At 44.5% G+C, this 14,639-nt stretch overlaps 1 protein-coding gene across 4 annotated transcripts in view; it reads right to left on the bottom strand.

Annotated features, from left to right (window-relative positions):
* Nucleotides 1-532: 532 nt before the first annotated feature.
* The window catches only part of CAPN10 (calpain 10), a 29,058-nt gene continuing 14,951 nt past the window's right edge, over nucleotides 533-14,639 (bottom strand). For 2 of the 4 annotated variants that reach the window (XM_084638676.1, XM_084638677.1), the window contains exons 9-14: nucleotides 12,881-13,164; nucleotides 10,669-10,871; nucleotides 8,526-8,781; nucleotides 7,703-7,902; nucleotides 7,217-7,262; nucleotides 533-996 (exon numbers count right to left, since the gene is read on the bottom strand). In XM_084638676.1, the coding sequence (XP_084494802.1) occupies nucleotides 967-996; nucleotides 7,217-7,262; nucleotides 7,703-7,902; nucleotides 8,526-8,781; nucleotides 10,669-10,871; nucleotides 12,881-13,164 (1,019 nt within the window). In that variant the 3' untranslated portion in view covers nucleotides 533-966. Of the gene's footprint in view, nucleotides 997-7,216; nucleotides 7,263-7,702; nucleotides 7,903-8,525; nucleotides 8,782-10,668; nucleotides 10,872-12,880; nucleotides 13,165-14,639 lie in introns of those variants that run through there. The other 2 variants (XM_084638678.1, XM_084638679.1) reach the window with 2 other exon arrangements.

The following is a 14,639-nucleotide window of genomic DNA, read 5'->3' on the forward strand; positions in this document are numbered from 1 at the left end:
GCCCTCTAGGTCTGCTTTTCAACTCCCACTTAACGGAAACCTGGGGATTGCAAAAAATTGCAAAGCTTGCCACAACACAACAAATAAAGCTTAAAGAAACACAAAGAGATTGAAACTATCAATGATATTAACAGAAGACCTTTTAAACTCTTTAACATCACCTTACATTTATTAAAGAAAATACAATATCTAAAAAACCCACACTTGAGTAAGAAATATTTTAACAGGAATTAAGAAAACAACATTCTGGTTACTAGTAAAAATACTGTCTTATATGGAGTTTCAAACCAACAGCTTTGCATAAGTTATTTCTTCCTTCCCTTCCAGGTGTTCACATGGTGCAAGACAAACTCGCCTACACTTATCTTTTCCAAAGTTACAGTTTCATGACAAATATTCATAGTAGCAGGGCCCATGATAAAGTGCTCAGTAATAAGACTGGCAGTGGTAGATCTAGATCTGGTCTATACCTGTTCCAGTGTACTTCGTTGGATCCTAGTCTTTCCTTCCTGGAAAAGGGACTCCAGTTTCTTTCCCCTACACTCCTCCTTTCCTCTGCTGGTCTCCTGAGGTTGTTCTGTAAACTTGGGTACTCTTCACCAAACATTCTTTCATTATGTACACATAGGTCACATTTTTTTTTTCCTGTTTTAATGTTAAAACTACAGCTTGAGTTAAAACACGTGCACACACCCTTTGCCCATATTTTTGAAGAACTGAGGTATAGCATGAAGTTCATTTGTATGTTGCTGGTAGTAAAACATGGAGGGGAAGAATGCTCATCAGGATGCGAATGATCAAGGAGGTATCTTTTCAGAGAGGACGTCACCAGGCTGGAAGTCAGTCTGAATGGAAAACCACTGGGACCAGGGTATTTTCTGGTTAATTCATTTCAAATTGAAAATAGCCACAGGTCAGGCTTTTCCAGTCTCTCTACTGTTATGATGTTGACGCGAGAATTCCAAATTACCTTTTCATCACAGCTGTAAAGGAGACCTGCAAAAAAGAGGCTGAACTGAAGCTATTTCATAGGTTAAAACCTGTAGTTTTGTAACATGTTAACAGTCTCAGGGTGAAAAAGATTGGCAGATATGCCTTAGCTAGACAGAGAAAAGGAAAATTCAGGAATTAAGGCCATGTGTTGTTACACATTCTCTTCCTGTTAATTGATACACTTAAATAGTCTCAAGGAAGTGATGCAAATCCCATAACTTCAGTAATTTGGAACTAGACTGGACAGAACCCTAGAAATATACAATACAGTATACCACTCGCACCCGCTCTACGTCTCTCTCTCAGTGCCATTATCCACTTGTCCCAGTGCCCGAGACACACAACTACCTGAATGAAAAGCAAGTAATGGGGCTGGGAGGAAAGGGGAAAGCACTGCATAGTCTCATGGTTCTAAGTGGACTCGTCACCACTCCTACGCAACCAAACAGCAGCTGTAATCAAAAGTGCTTTAATATTTGATTAACAGAGGGACTGCACCTTTTTCTTCGAGATATAGACCCAGCGCAGTCAGCCATGTTTCCATCTCCTTCAGGCTAAACTACTGCAGTGTACTGCACCTGGCATAGACCAGGAAGGGCACATAGAAGCGTTAGTTGTTTTAATACACAGCAGCCCACTTCTATGTAAGGCAGACTAACAAAACCACATCACCGAAGCAGTCCATGCTCTCCACCGGTTCCCCTTCAAAAACCTGAACTGCTTCTAGGTTATAGTCTTTATAACCTTCACCTAGCTAGGATTTCTTAAAAACTCAGAGATTATCTCTTTCTGTATCTTAGCTGGAATCAATGAGGAGATTGTGGCTGTCATCTCCAAACTGAAATTCTCAGGAGGTTTGAAGCAGGGTATTCTCAGGGGAGTGCCACTGGCACTTTACCCTACTACTGGACAGCAGGGTAGGCCCAAGTCTGACTACCCTTAGGGAATAATGTAAAAATAATCTCACTAGATAGGCTGTTGTTACTGAGGGAGGGGCCTATCAACGTTTGCCCTAGAGACAGGCAAGAACCACATCTAAGAAAGAAATGAATAATGAACAAGGAATGGAAATAATGCTATTATTAATTAGGTGTTACAGCTCCTAGATTCTAAAGCAAGGCCACCATTAGAAATGTACATATATGTTTCTATCTCCAATTTCTGTGAAATAAAAGTCCAGGCTTAGTTTGTTGTGTGGTTTTGAGGACAAAGTATAATCACTGGTCAACATAACCTAGAGCAGGAAAATTAGTAAGCCAACTGATACCTGGTGTGGTGATGTGGTTGTTTTTTTATTTGCTTGTTTATTCTGTGTGTAATTGGCCTTTTTACCTCTGGGAGATTTTATCAGGTTGGTATTTGTCTTGCCTAATAAGTAAACAGTGTTATGAAGAACACCCTCTGATTTAAAATGCAAGAAAGATTTTATTTTAACACAGTCGCAAAAAATAATATTTTTGGATCTTTCCCCCCCTAAAATAAAAATATCTTAAGTGTCAGGAACTCAGAACTCATGCCCAATCCTGCAACCACATTGTGCGCATGTGTAGTGGAGAAAAAAAATAATCAGTGAAATGTTAAACATGTTGCATTAACTTGACCAAAACAGCTCACAGCCCAATGTGAATTATCATAATAGCATATTGTGTGTACAAGCAAACACAAACGTAGACCTACTAAGGCATACAGGGCAATCATCTCCAGGTTTTCCCCACTCTTTTTTTCCCATATGATTAGTATTAATTTCTAAATACTGCAGTAGTGCCTAAAGACCCCAATACAGATCAGAGCCCATTGGGTGAGGAAAAGGACTGAATATATAAATAAAATAAGAGTGATGGAGACACAAAAGGAGAGTACAGTTAAAAATATTATATATATACACACACACACACACATATATACATACACACTATTAATATAGCTAGGATTCACGATGTGACGGAGAGACTGCCGAGACTCATCAAGCCCTCGGATCACTACCCCTTCCTGCTTCTCCACATGGGCACCAATGATACTGCCAAGAATGACCTTGAGCAGATCACTGCAGACTACCTGGCTCTGGGAAGAAGGATAAAAGAGTTTGAGGCGCAAGTGGTCTTCTCGTCCATCCTCCCCGTGGAAGGAAAAGGCCTGGGTAGAGATCGTCGAATCGTGGAAGTCAACAAATGGCTACGCAGGTGGTGTCGGAGAGAAGGCTTTGGATTCTTTGACCATGGGATGGTGTTCCAAGAAGGAGTGCTAGGCAGAGATGGGCTCCACCTAACGAAGAGAGGGAAGAGCATCTTCACAAGCAGGCTGGCTAACCTAGTGAGGAGGCTTTAAACTAGGTTCACCGGGGAAGGAGACCAAAGCCCTCAGGTAAGTGGGGAAGTGGGATACCAGGAGGAAGCAGGAGCGCGTGAGAGGGCAGCGCTCCTGCCTCATACTGAGAAAGAGGGATGATCAGCAAGTTATCTCAAGTGCCTATACACAAATGCAAGAAGCCTGGGAAACAAGCAGGGAGAACTGGAAGTCCTGGCACAGTCAAGGAATTATGATGTGATTGGAATAACCGAGACTTGGTGGGATAACTCACATAACTGGAGTACTGTCATGGATGGATATAAACTGTTCAGGAAGGACAGGCAGGGCAGAAAAGGTGGGGGAGTTGCACTGTATGTAAGGGAGCAGTATGACTGCTCAGAGCTCAAGTATGAAACTGCAGAAAAACCTGAGCGTCTCTGGATTAAGTTTAGAAGTGTGAGCAACAAGGGTGATGTCATGTTGGGAGTCTACTATAGACCACCGGACCAGGGGGATGAAGTGGATGAGGCTTTCTTCCGGCAACTCACGGAAGTTACTAGATCGCATTGCCCTGGTTCTCATGGGAGACTTCAATCACCCTGATATCTGCTGGGAGAGCAATACAGGGGTGCACAGACAATCCAATGGAAAATGGAAAGAGAGCAATACAGGGGTGCACAGACAATCCAATGGACAATGGAAAGGGTAGGGGACAATTTCCTGGTTGCAAGTGCTGGAGGAACCAACTAAGGGCAGAGCTCTTCTTGACCTGCTGCTCACAAACCGGGAAGAATTAGTAGGGGAAGCTAAAGTGGATGGGAACCTGGGAGGCAGTGACCATGAGATGGTTGAGTTCAGGATCCTGACACAGAGAAGAAAGGAGAGCAGCAGAATACAGACCCTGGACTTCAGAAAAGCAGATTTTGACTCCCTCAGGGAACTGATGGGCAGGATCCCCTGGGAGAATAACATGAGAGGGAAAGGAGTCCAGGAGAGCTGGCTGTATTTTAAAGAATCTTTATTGAGGTTACAGGGACAAACCATCCCGATGAGTCGAAAGAATAGTAAATATGGCAGGCGACCAGCTTGGCTTAACGGTGAAATCCTAGCGGATCTTAAACATAAAAAAGAAGCTCACAAGAAGTGGAAGGTTGGACATATGACCAGGGAAGAGTATAAAAATATTGCTCGGGCATGTAGGAATGAAATCAGGAGGGCCAAATCGCACCTGGAGCTGCAGCTAGGAAGAGATGTTAAGAGTAACAAGAAGGGTTTCTTCAGGTATGTTAGCAACAAGAAGAAAGTCAAGGAAAGTGTGGACCCCTTGCTGAATGAGGGAGGTAACCTAGTGACAGAGGATGTGGAAAAAGCTAATGTACTCAATGCTTTTTTTGCCTCTGTCTTCACGAACAAGGTCAGCTCCCAGACTGCTGCACCGGGCAGCACAGCATGGGGAGGAGGTGACCAGCCCTCTGTGGAGAAAGAAGTGATTCGGGACTATTTAGAAAAGCTGGACCAGCACAAGTCCATGGGGCCGGATGCGTTGCATCCGAGAGTGCTAAAGGAGTTGGCGGATGTGATTGCAGAGCCATTGGCCATTATCTTTGAAAACTCATGGCGATCCGGGGAAGTCCCAGACGACTGGAAAAAGGCTAATGTAGTGCCCATCTTTAAAAAAGGGAAGGAGGAGGATCCTGGGAACTACAGGCCAGTCAGCCTCACCTCAGTCCCTGGAAAAATCATGGAGCAGGTCCTCAAGGAATCAATTCTGAAGCACTTAGAGGAAAGTGATCAGGAACAGTCAGCATGGATTCACCAAGGGCAAGTCATGCTTCACTAATCTAATTGCCTTCTGTGACAAGATAACTGGCTCTGTGGATGAGGGGAAAGCGGTGATCGTGTTGTTCCTTGTCTTTAGCAAAGCTTTTGACACGGTCTCCCACAGTATTCTTGTCAGCAAGTTAAAGAAGTATGGGCTGGATGAATGGACTATAAGGTGGACAGAAAGTTGGCTAGATTGTCGGGCTCAACGGGTAGTGATCAATGGCTCCGTGTCTAGTTGGCAGCCGGTATCAAGTGGAGTGCCCCAAGGGTCGGTCCTGGGGCCGGTTTTGTTCAATATCTTCATAAATGATCTGGAGGATGATGTGGATTGTACCCTCAGCAAGTTTGCAGATGACACTAAACTGGGAGGAGAGGTAGATATGCTGGAGGGTAGGGATAGGATACAGAGGGACCTAGACAAATTAGAGGATTGGGCCAAAAGAAATCTGATGAGGTTCAACAAGGACAAGTGCAGAGTCCTGCATTTAGGACAGAAGAACCCCATGCACCGCTACAGACTAGGGACCAAATGGCTCGGCAGCAGTTCTGCAGAAAAGGACCTAGGGGTTACAGTTGACGATAAGCTGGATATGAGTCAACAGTGTGCCCTTAAAGAAAAGGAGTACTTGTGGCACCTTAGAGACTAACCAATTTATTTGAGCATAAGCTTTCGTGAGCTACAGCTCACTTCATCGGATGCATACTGTGGAAACTGCAGAAGACATTATATACACAGAGACCATGAAACAATACCTCCTCCCACCCCACTCTCCTGTTGGTAATAGCTTATCTAAAGTGATCACTCTCCTTACAATGTGTATGATAATCAAGGTGGGCCTTCTCCCCCCCCCCCTTTTTTTTTTTTTTTCCAAAAACCACACACACAAACTCACTCTCCTGCTGGTAATAGCTTATCCAAAGTGACCACTCTTTCCACAGTATGCATCCGATGAAATGAGCTGTAGCTCACGAAAGCTTATGCTCAAATAAATTGGTTAGTCTCTAAGGTGCCACAAGTACTCCTTTTCTTTTTGCGAATACAGACTAACACGGCTGTTACTCTGAAACCTGTCAGTGTGCCCTTGTTGCCAAGGCCAATGGCATTTTGGGATGTATACGTAGGGACATTGCCAGCAGACTGAGGGACGTGATCGTTCCCCTCTATTCGACATTGGTGAGGCCTCATCTGGAGTGTCCAGTTTTGGGCCCCACACTACAAAAAGGATGTGGAAAAATTGGAAAGAGTCCAGAGAAGGCCACCAAAAATGATTAGGGGTCTGGAGCACACGATTTATGAGGAGAGGCTGTGGGGACTGAGCTTAATTAGTCTGCAGAAGAGAAGAATGAGGGGGGATTTGATAGCTGCTTTCAACTACCTGAAAGGGGGTTCCAAAGAGGATGGATCTAGACTGTTCTCAGTGGCACCAGATGACAGGACAAGGAGTAATGGTCTCAAGTTGCAGTGGGGGAGGTTTAGGTTGGATATTAGGAAAAACTTTTTCACTAGGAGGGTGGTGAAACACTGGAATGCGTTACCTAGGGAGGTGGTGGAATCTCCTTCCTTAGATATTTTTAAGGTCAGGCTTGACAAAGCCCTGGCTGGGATGATTTAGTTGGGGATTGGTCCTGCTTTGAGCAGGGGGTTGGACTAGATGACCTCCTGAGGTCCCTTCCAACCCTGATATTCTATGATTCTATGAATATTAATAACTTTTAAAATGCAAATATAAGTGTCAATTATTGCCATAAGCCCATCACAGCTATTAGTCCACCAGCTTCTCACAGGCTTTACAGCAGAGGTGGGTATTGAGGATGGATTTGAAGGAGTCAGTATGGCTTTATAGATCATTTCAGAGAGGGGATTCCCTGTGTCTGAGGCAGCATGAGAGAAGACAAAGAGTTATAGTATAATTGCTATTTTGCAGACTGGAAAAATGAAAAGAGAGGTTCACTGATGTGCCTAAGAACAAACAGTTAGCACGGAGTGGAATTAGAACTTTCAAATTCTTGTCTCCCAGTCCCTGGTACAAATCATTAGCTAATGCTTATGTGTTTGCCTCTGACTTCCAGTGTACATCAATCTCAGTGCCACTGAAATTCAAATGCCACCTACTTCTTGCAATATTTGTCCAAGGATCTCCTGGCTCTGAATGCATTTCCTATTTGAAAAGGAAAGAAAAAATTACTTCAGTGCAAAGCATAAATAGTTTCCTACTGTCTCATCTCCCAGGGAACTCTACCTGTCTCTCTCAAGACCTAACTTCCCTACTTCCTGCAGACCTTCGATCAGAGCCTCCCACAGGCCTAACCTACTTCCTGTAGTTCCTCTTTCTGAGGCCCAATTGTTCATCAGGTTAACATCTGATCCCATTAGTATCACCCCCTCAGATTGCGGGCTGGTAATTATGGCACAGATGGAGCCAGCCCTACTTCCCTTAAAGGGCCAGTCACCCCAGTTACCCTGTGGTAGTGGTACAAAGATGTTATAATAAATATGGAAACATTACTATTATAAATTATTGTGTAGTGTTGTCCTATGCTCTGTTACATGTGAATTTAGAAACAGTCTAAACCCAAACAGATACCTATATATTTTTACCTGTCTATTTTGTTTGTTATGACCACTGTGAAATTGCCTTCAGTATTAGGCAAGTACGTTGAAGGTACAATTACATAATTCCCTGCAGAGAGTCTGCACAGTTGGCTCACTTCCTGTGAGTAGCAATGAGGTACACAGCTAACCAGTGGCTCCAAGTGCAGAAAAGAACAACTCTGTGGTTTCCAACTGTCGTTAGGCACCTGAAGAGATTAAAATAATTTCAGATCTCACACCTTTAAAACAAATCAGAGTGGTCCACAAATAACCCACCCCTCCAAATACACGCCCTATTTCATAGAGTGATCACGGTTCGCTCACGGTCACTTATCAGTTGTCAGGGGGGAAAAAAAATTGTTAGGGGAGAAGGGCAGGAGAGAGTCAAGCCCAATTACCAAGCTTGGGTCTTAGTCACCAAGCATGCCCAACCATTTGCATCTGTGTAAAAATGAAAAAAAAATCCACGCATTTTAAAAAAAAAGCGTATAATTTAACATAGAGTTACCTGGCTATAGTCTTAGTGTTAAATAAAACCCTTCAAACATGCAGAAAAATCTATAAGTACTGGCTGCTGCATGACTTCTAAACCGGAATATGACAAGGGTTCAGTGGAACCAGAAATTTGGTTGCTGTGCTATCCACTCATGCATTGTTATACCTACTGTACCTGTGAACTAATACAGCTCAAATGTCTACTTGTATTGGCCCAAATATAATCATTTATAGGGTGCATTTCCCTTCTCCAAGGTAAGAGGCACCTGAATAAGTGATGGATTTGTTTCATTTACAAGAATCAACTAATCTGACTGACTGGGGTAAATCATACCTGGAAGATATGAAACCCTATTGGACGACACTTGCTATCTTGACAGTGCTGGCGGAGGGTGACTTTCATGCTGCGCTCTTCTGTTCCTGCAGGGACGGAGAGGGGAAAGCAGGGATTGGTATGGAAGGAGTGGAAGTTCCTGCTACCTCCAGCACTTTGGCCGTTTTTCCAGCATCCCTGTAGCTGCACTGTCTCCCATTCACCTGGTGGGAGCTCTTCACAGAGGGCAGCATCAGTGGGTGGTGGTTTTATCTCACTATCAAATGTAAGAAAGAAAGGGAAAGTAGTGTACAAAAGGTGAAAGGTTTCCATGACTGCAATTCACCATCCTTAGTGCTCAGCTGTCAAAATATGGACAAATACCAATAATGAAATAAGTGTCAAGAAATGCAAACTCTTACCAGTCAAGCATTCCCATTAACTGTTAATTCAATGCCAATCAATGCCACATATAAGTATAATTAAATGCAAAACCTGAACATTTGTGGAACAGAGAAAATAAATAAAGTAAAATTTAAGATATCTACAGCACCTTGAATCTGGCCACATTGCACAATGTAAATTTAAAGTATAAACACATTAAAATATGTATTTAAGACATAGCAATAGAAAATACAACATGCTGCATTAGTTTATTGATTAAATTTATCTTTTGAATTTCCTAACATTGATGCATTTGGTTTCTTAACCTTAATGTTCCATGAATTTACATTTTTGCATTTAATTTCCCTAGAGTCCCCCGCCCCCGCAAATAGGGCAAGGAGGAAAAGAAAGAAATATGAAAACAATGTAGCTCTCGGAGGCCTTCCCCACCGCCCACAAAGCTCCAGGAAACATCTACCCTGGATGAAGTGAGCACACCACAGACCTGTGCAACATCCAAAATGTACTGATGCCTGCAGTAATTGTGCAGCAGTAACATTCTTGTATAAAACACACCATACCTTGTATGAAGTATATTCTCCACAAGGTACACACCGCAAAGAATTACACCAGTTCACCTCTGAACAGTGTGCACTTCTTCCAGACACTGGGGCTCTCTTGGATCAAAAAAAGATTTAGGTGGCCACCCCCCAGGTCCCTTGAGGTACTATAGCAGGGGTGGGGAATCTTTTTTCTATCAGGGACCACTGATCCACATTAAAAATCAGTCAGGGGCCACACACAGCTCTGGGGTGGGAGCAGAGGCTCAAGCAAGTGGTCGCGGCTCTAGCCCCGTGCGGGGTGGCACGAAGCTCGTGGCTTCCCCTAGGCTTTGGGATGGGGCCAGAAATGATTGGGTTGTGGGAAGGGGTGAGGGCTCTGGCTGGAGGGCTGAAGGGTTTGGGGTGCAGGAGGGGGCTCTGGGAGGGGCAAAGGGGTTTGAAGTACAGGAGCGGGCTCAGGGCTGCGGCAGGGGTTTAGGGCGTGGGCTCCGAGAGGGAGTTAGGGTGCGGGAGCAGGGCCTGACCTGGGGCAGAAGGTTGGCATGCAGGAGCGGGTTTGGGGTGTGGGCTCCAGTCGGGGAAGCGCTTACCTCAGGAGGCTCCTGGTTGGTGGCGCAGCAGGGCCAAGGCTGGCTCCTTGCCTACCCGGGCTCTGCACTGCTTCCGGAAGCAGCTGGCATGTCCGGCCCCTAGGCAGAGGGGCCAGGCGGCTCAGTGCAGTGCACGCGACCAGTGCCCATTGGCCACAGTTCCTGGCCAATGGGAGCTGCGGAGCCAGCATTGGGGGCAGGGGCAGCATGCAGAGCTGTCCTGATCGCCCCTCCACCTAGGGGCCACAAGGACATGCCGGCGATCCGGCGCTCATGGCTTCAGCCCAGTGGGGGCGGGGGGCGCCAAGGCTCGGGGCTTTCGGCCCATGGCACGGAGACTTGCCGCAGGCCAGACGAAATGAAGCAGTGGGCTCGAGGTTACCCACCCCTGTACTACAGGAAGGACTTCAAGCATTTCCAAGACCCCATTCAAAAGAGCCAGAAGAGGTGCCCATTATACAGCCACGCTAATTACCTGAACTCAAAAGATTTAGCACCTTCTTTACATGTACCTCTCCTAACCATAGTTCAGGTCACAGCAAGCCCTCGTAAAGGGCATAAGGCTTTACATAAACTGTCAACATGGTTTTTGTGGGATTTGCTACTTCTCTTCCTTTTTGAACATACCTGAGGCAGATTCTTCCTGTTGAGAATACACGAAGCAGGAAGTCGCTCTCTGCATTCTTCAGAAAGGTGCTAGGGACAATAAGGTAATAACCAGGGGCAAGGTCACAGCGCAGATGTACTTCTCTGTCATAAGAATGACAAATGGTACCTACAACCGGAGGAGCAGAGAGGGTCTTTGGTAGGTTAAAGCGCCTCTTCTCCACCTAAAATAGACACATAATGTAGCATAGCATTGTAGGAAAGTTGACAAGATTATAGCAAAGTTAAATGGGGTCAAATATTCAGTCAACAAACCCCAAATCCATAGTACCACAAGTGTGTGCTTTGCCATCTGGCAGACCATGCAAGTATTATTTCCAAACCTGTCTCAAAGGGTCAGATTCAGGATCGCACTCATGAGGGTGAGCAATTCGGGGTGGGAAAATGAAAGCTGCTTCCCCCTTCTTGTGCTCTGGAGCAGTGCTGGACAGAATTTCACTGGGGACTGTAGTCCCTTCTCCCACATAGCTTCCCTGCGGAAGTTAATGCCAGTAAGTGGGCAAGAAAGGGTGAGATGAGTATAGGGAAATGGTCCACCATCTATCCATCAGCCAATGGAGCAGACCACACATATAGCACATTATACCATCTCAAAAGGTCACAGAACATTCCTCTGGCATATTTATCCTGGGAGTTCCCAGGAAGAATTCTGTCCCAGCTAGAATTGCTCTTGGGGGCATCAGTTACAAACCAGCCCCATGCAGAACCGAACCAGCATGCCTCAGGGCAGAATTTTGCCCAAAGGAAACACAAAATTCTGATACACTGTTGTGTTTTCATTCAGATTAGATTTACCCAGAAGCCAACATGGTCAGACTATAAACCATGGGAAGCTCTCATTTTTCATGCAAAGTTCAGTGGTGCTGAACATTGCTCATGTACAATAGCTACTTTTTCAAACAATCACTTTTTTGGAAATCTCATGTAGTCTCAGGGCAGGTTAAAGCTCAGCACCTACCAGACTCTGAGCACATTTTGTAAAAGTGAGCAACTTATCAAAAAAAGTGAAAACAATTTGTTTTAATTTGCTCTCTTCAAAACAAAAAAAAGGAACAGGCTGGAGCAAACCAGGCCCAGACTGAAAACCTGTCTACCACATTTCAGCTGAAATTAAACGTTTTCAGCGAAGGGCAAACATTTTAATTCTTTCACAATATTTTAGGTACAACAAGTGTAACAGAGATCTGTGGGGAATTAAAAGAGATTAGGAGAAAAATACTGTTCATATTTTGAGTTAAAGCGTTTGGCCTGAGCATCAGTAAAATAAGCCTTCATCCACTACTAATTATGTTCTTGTTTACGAAAGTAATTAAAAAGAAAAAAGTTGTTAGAAGATATTTTCATGGTGCAAATTAAACTTGGAGGTGAAATTATATTAATGAACCCAGGGGCACTGATCACTGTGCAACGACAAGCATAAACACACATTTCTGAAGTTTTTGAACACCTCGATGATAGCTTGAGTACGCAAAAATAGAGTTGCACAAAATTGTAGCTACAAATGAGTAGAATTATTTTCAGTTGCACTAGGCATTTCTGAAATTAGTTTTTTTCCTATGCACATTGTGTTGTATTCTGGGTACACACATTATTAGACAGAGTTTAACAAACTAGAAAGAACCCAGAGAAAAGCAACAAAAACAAGTAGGGTGGTAAAAGGACTGACTTATGAGAAAAGATTAACAGAGATTTTAAAAGATTAATACATATATAAGAGGTGATAATTAAGGGAGGGACATAACAGTATACAAACATGTGAAGGGTGTAGACACCAAAGCGAGAGAAGAACTTCTTAGGATAGTACAAGGGGGTTGAACTAAGAGAAAGGAGTTAACATTAAGAAAGGGAAAAATTATCAGGCAAATCTTTCTAATACTGCAATGTAACTGACTGTGTGAACAGTCTCCAAAGAGAAGTAGCGGAAGCTTCATTGCTTAGAATGTTTAAAAATAAATTCAATAAAGCCCTGGTATATGTACTATAGGCAACGATCCTTCAATGACCCTGTGAGATGGGAAGTCTCATCTAAAAGGTCTTTTACACCCCTGACTTCCATGAACAATGGACTCATGGCATTGCAGTCACAAATGAATGACTATGTCAGATGCTCCTGTTTTTCTGGAAACTTTTCTTCTTGGCCCAACTAGAAGTTTGAAAAGTTACCCCCAATTACCTTCCAGACGTGCAGTCCCACAGCCTGGTAATTCTGCCCTTGAATGCCTTCAGTCAGAGATGGACCTTTCTCTGCTAAGTGGGTCAGATTCTGAGTTCTTCCAGCCCAATCAGCACAGTACTTCCTGGGTTTCTGCAGAAGAGCAATGCACACCTCACTCTGCTCACATATCCTCAGCCAGAACTTGGGGTTCATAGGGAAGCTGTTGTTGTTACGGCAACCACCTGCAGACTGGCCTTTCACCCAGGATCCACAGAGATTCCGAGTATGACTCAGCACTTTCTCTAAGGAAAAAAAACAGGTACCACACATCAGCAATTGGAAACAATTCATTTTTGTGGCTCAAGAGTCTCCAGACTGAAAGCAGTCCTGTGGCAGGGCCACTTTCTGTGAGCTAATGTTCACGGCCAAGATATCCCAAGAGGTATAAAATCCAAGTCAGAGTGGGAAGCTGAAGAACTTTATCCTTAAAGATCATATGCAGACTATTTCTACAAGTCTGAAACCTCAAATTTGTCTCCCAGTTGGAAGAGAACATTACAGGGCTCCCCAGTAAAACTGTCTTCAGGAAACGACTAACTCCCACACCAAGGGGGCAAACATAGCAAACAATTCTTTAGTCTGGGGGAAAAAAAAAAAAAAAAAAAAAGGTTTAAAAACTCCTGTGAAATCTCCTTCTTTCCTCCCAGCAGCAACAGACACAGGAAAGGCCTACAGCAGGGATTGGCAACCTCTGGCATATGGCCCATCAGGGAAAGCCACTGGTGGGCTGGGACAGTTTGTTCACTTGCAGCATCCGCAGGTTTGGCCAATCGCAACTCCCACTGGCTGCGGTTCGCCATTCTAGGCCAATGGGGGCTGCGGGAAGTGGCGGCCAACACATCCCTTGGCCCACACCGCTTCCAACAGCCCCCATTTGGCCTAGAACGGTGAACTGCAGCCAGTGGGAGCTGCGACAGGCCGAACCTGCGAACGCTGCAGGTGAACAAACCGTCCTGGCCCACCAGTGGCTTTCCCTGATGGGCCGCGTGCCAAAGGTTGCCGATCCTGGGCCTACAGGTTGGGAAGGAAGAGAGTAAAATACTGGTATTTCTGCTTTTAAATATTTTGTGTCTGATACTGCAGCAAACGAGGACCATAAAATAACCTACATAGAGATCATCTCATCTGCAGACGTGGGCTGATAAGAACTTTACAGCAAGCGTAGGTCAGAATTCCAATTCTCCATAGATCATCTTGAGGTGGGATGAAGGAGTAACTGCGACACCTACACCTCTGGGGGTGTGGAGGAGCAGGAGGAGGAGAACTTGCTACACTATTTAATGTAGCAAACAATCTGTATTCCACAAAGCACCTACTTCACATTTAAGCACGATTTAATACTTTGGTGAATAGGAATTTACTTACAAATATGTTTACATGTTTTGCCAAATCAAAGCCAAAATGCCTCCTACTGGTCTCTCTGGAATAAGCACAGAATCATAGAAATGAAGGGCGGAAGAGACCTTAAGGAGTCATCAAGTCCAGCCTCCTACACTGAGGCAGGATTAAGTATATCTGGCTCCATTCCCCAGGTTTCTGTTCCTCTGGTGCTGTTCAGATGACCCAATTCAGAATCAGATTCTCCCCATGTGTGCCAGGGAAGGTGAGAGTTTGAAGATGGCATGAGCAACTTATCTCCCCAGGCCTCAGCTACTGCACTGTTCTCCAGACAACCTAGCTTGACAGCTTACACTTCTGTTTTACCCCTTCGCTGCCT

Source organism: Lepidochelys olivacea, assembly GCF_965140295.1.
Source record: "Lepidochelys olivacea isolate rLepOli2 genome assembly, chromosome: 9".
Lineage (NCBI taxonomy): Eukaryota > Metazoa > Chordata > Testudines > Cheloniidae > Lepidochelys > Lepidochelys olivacea.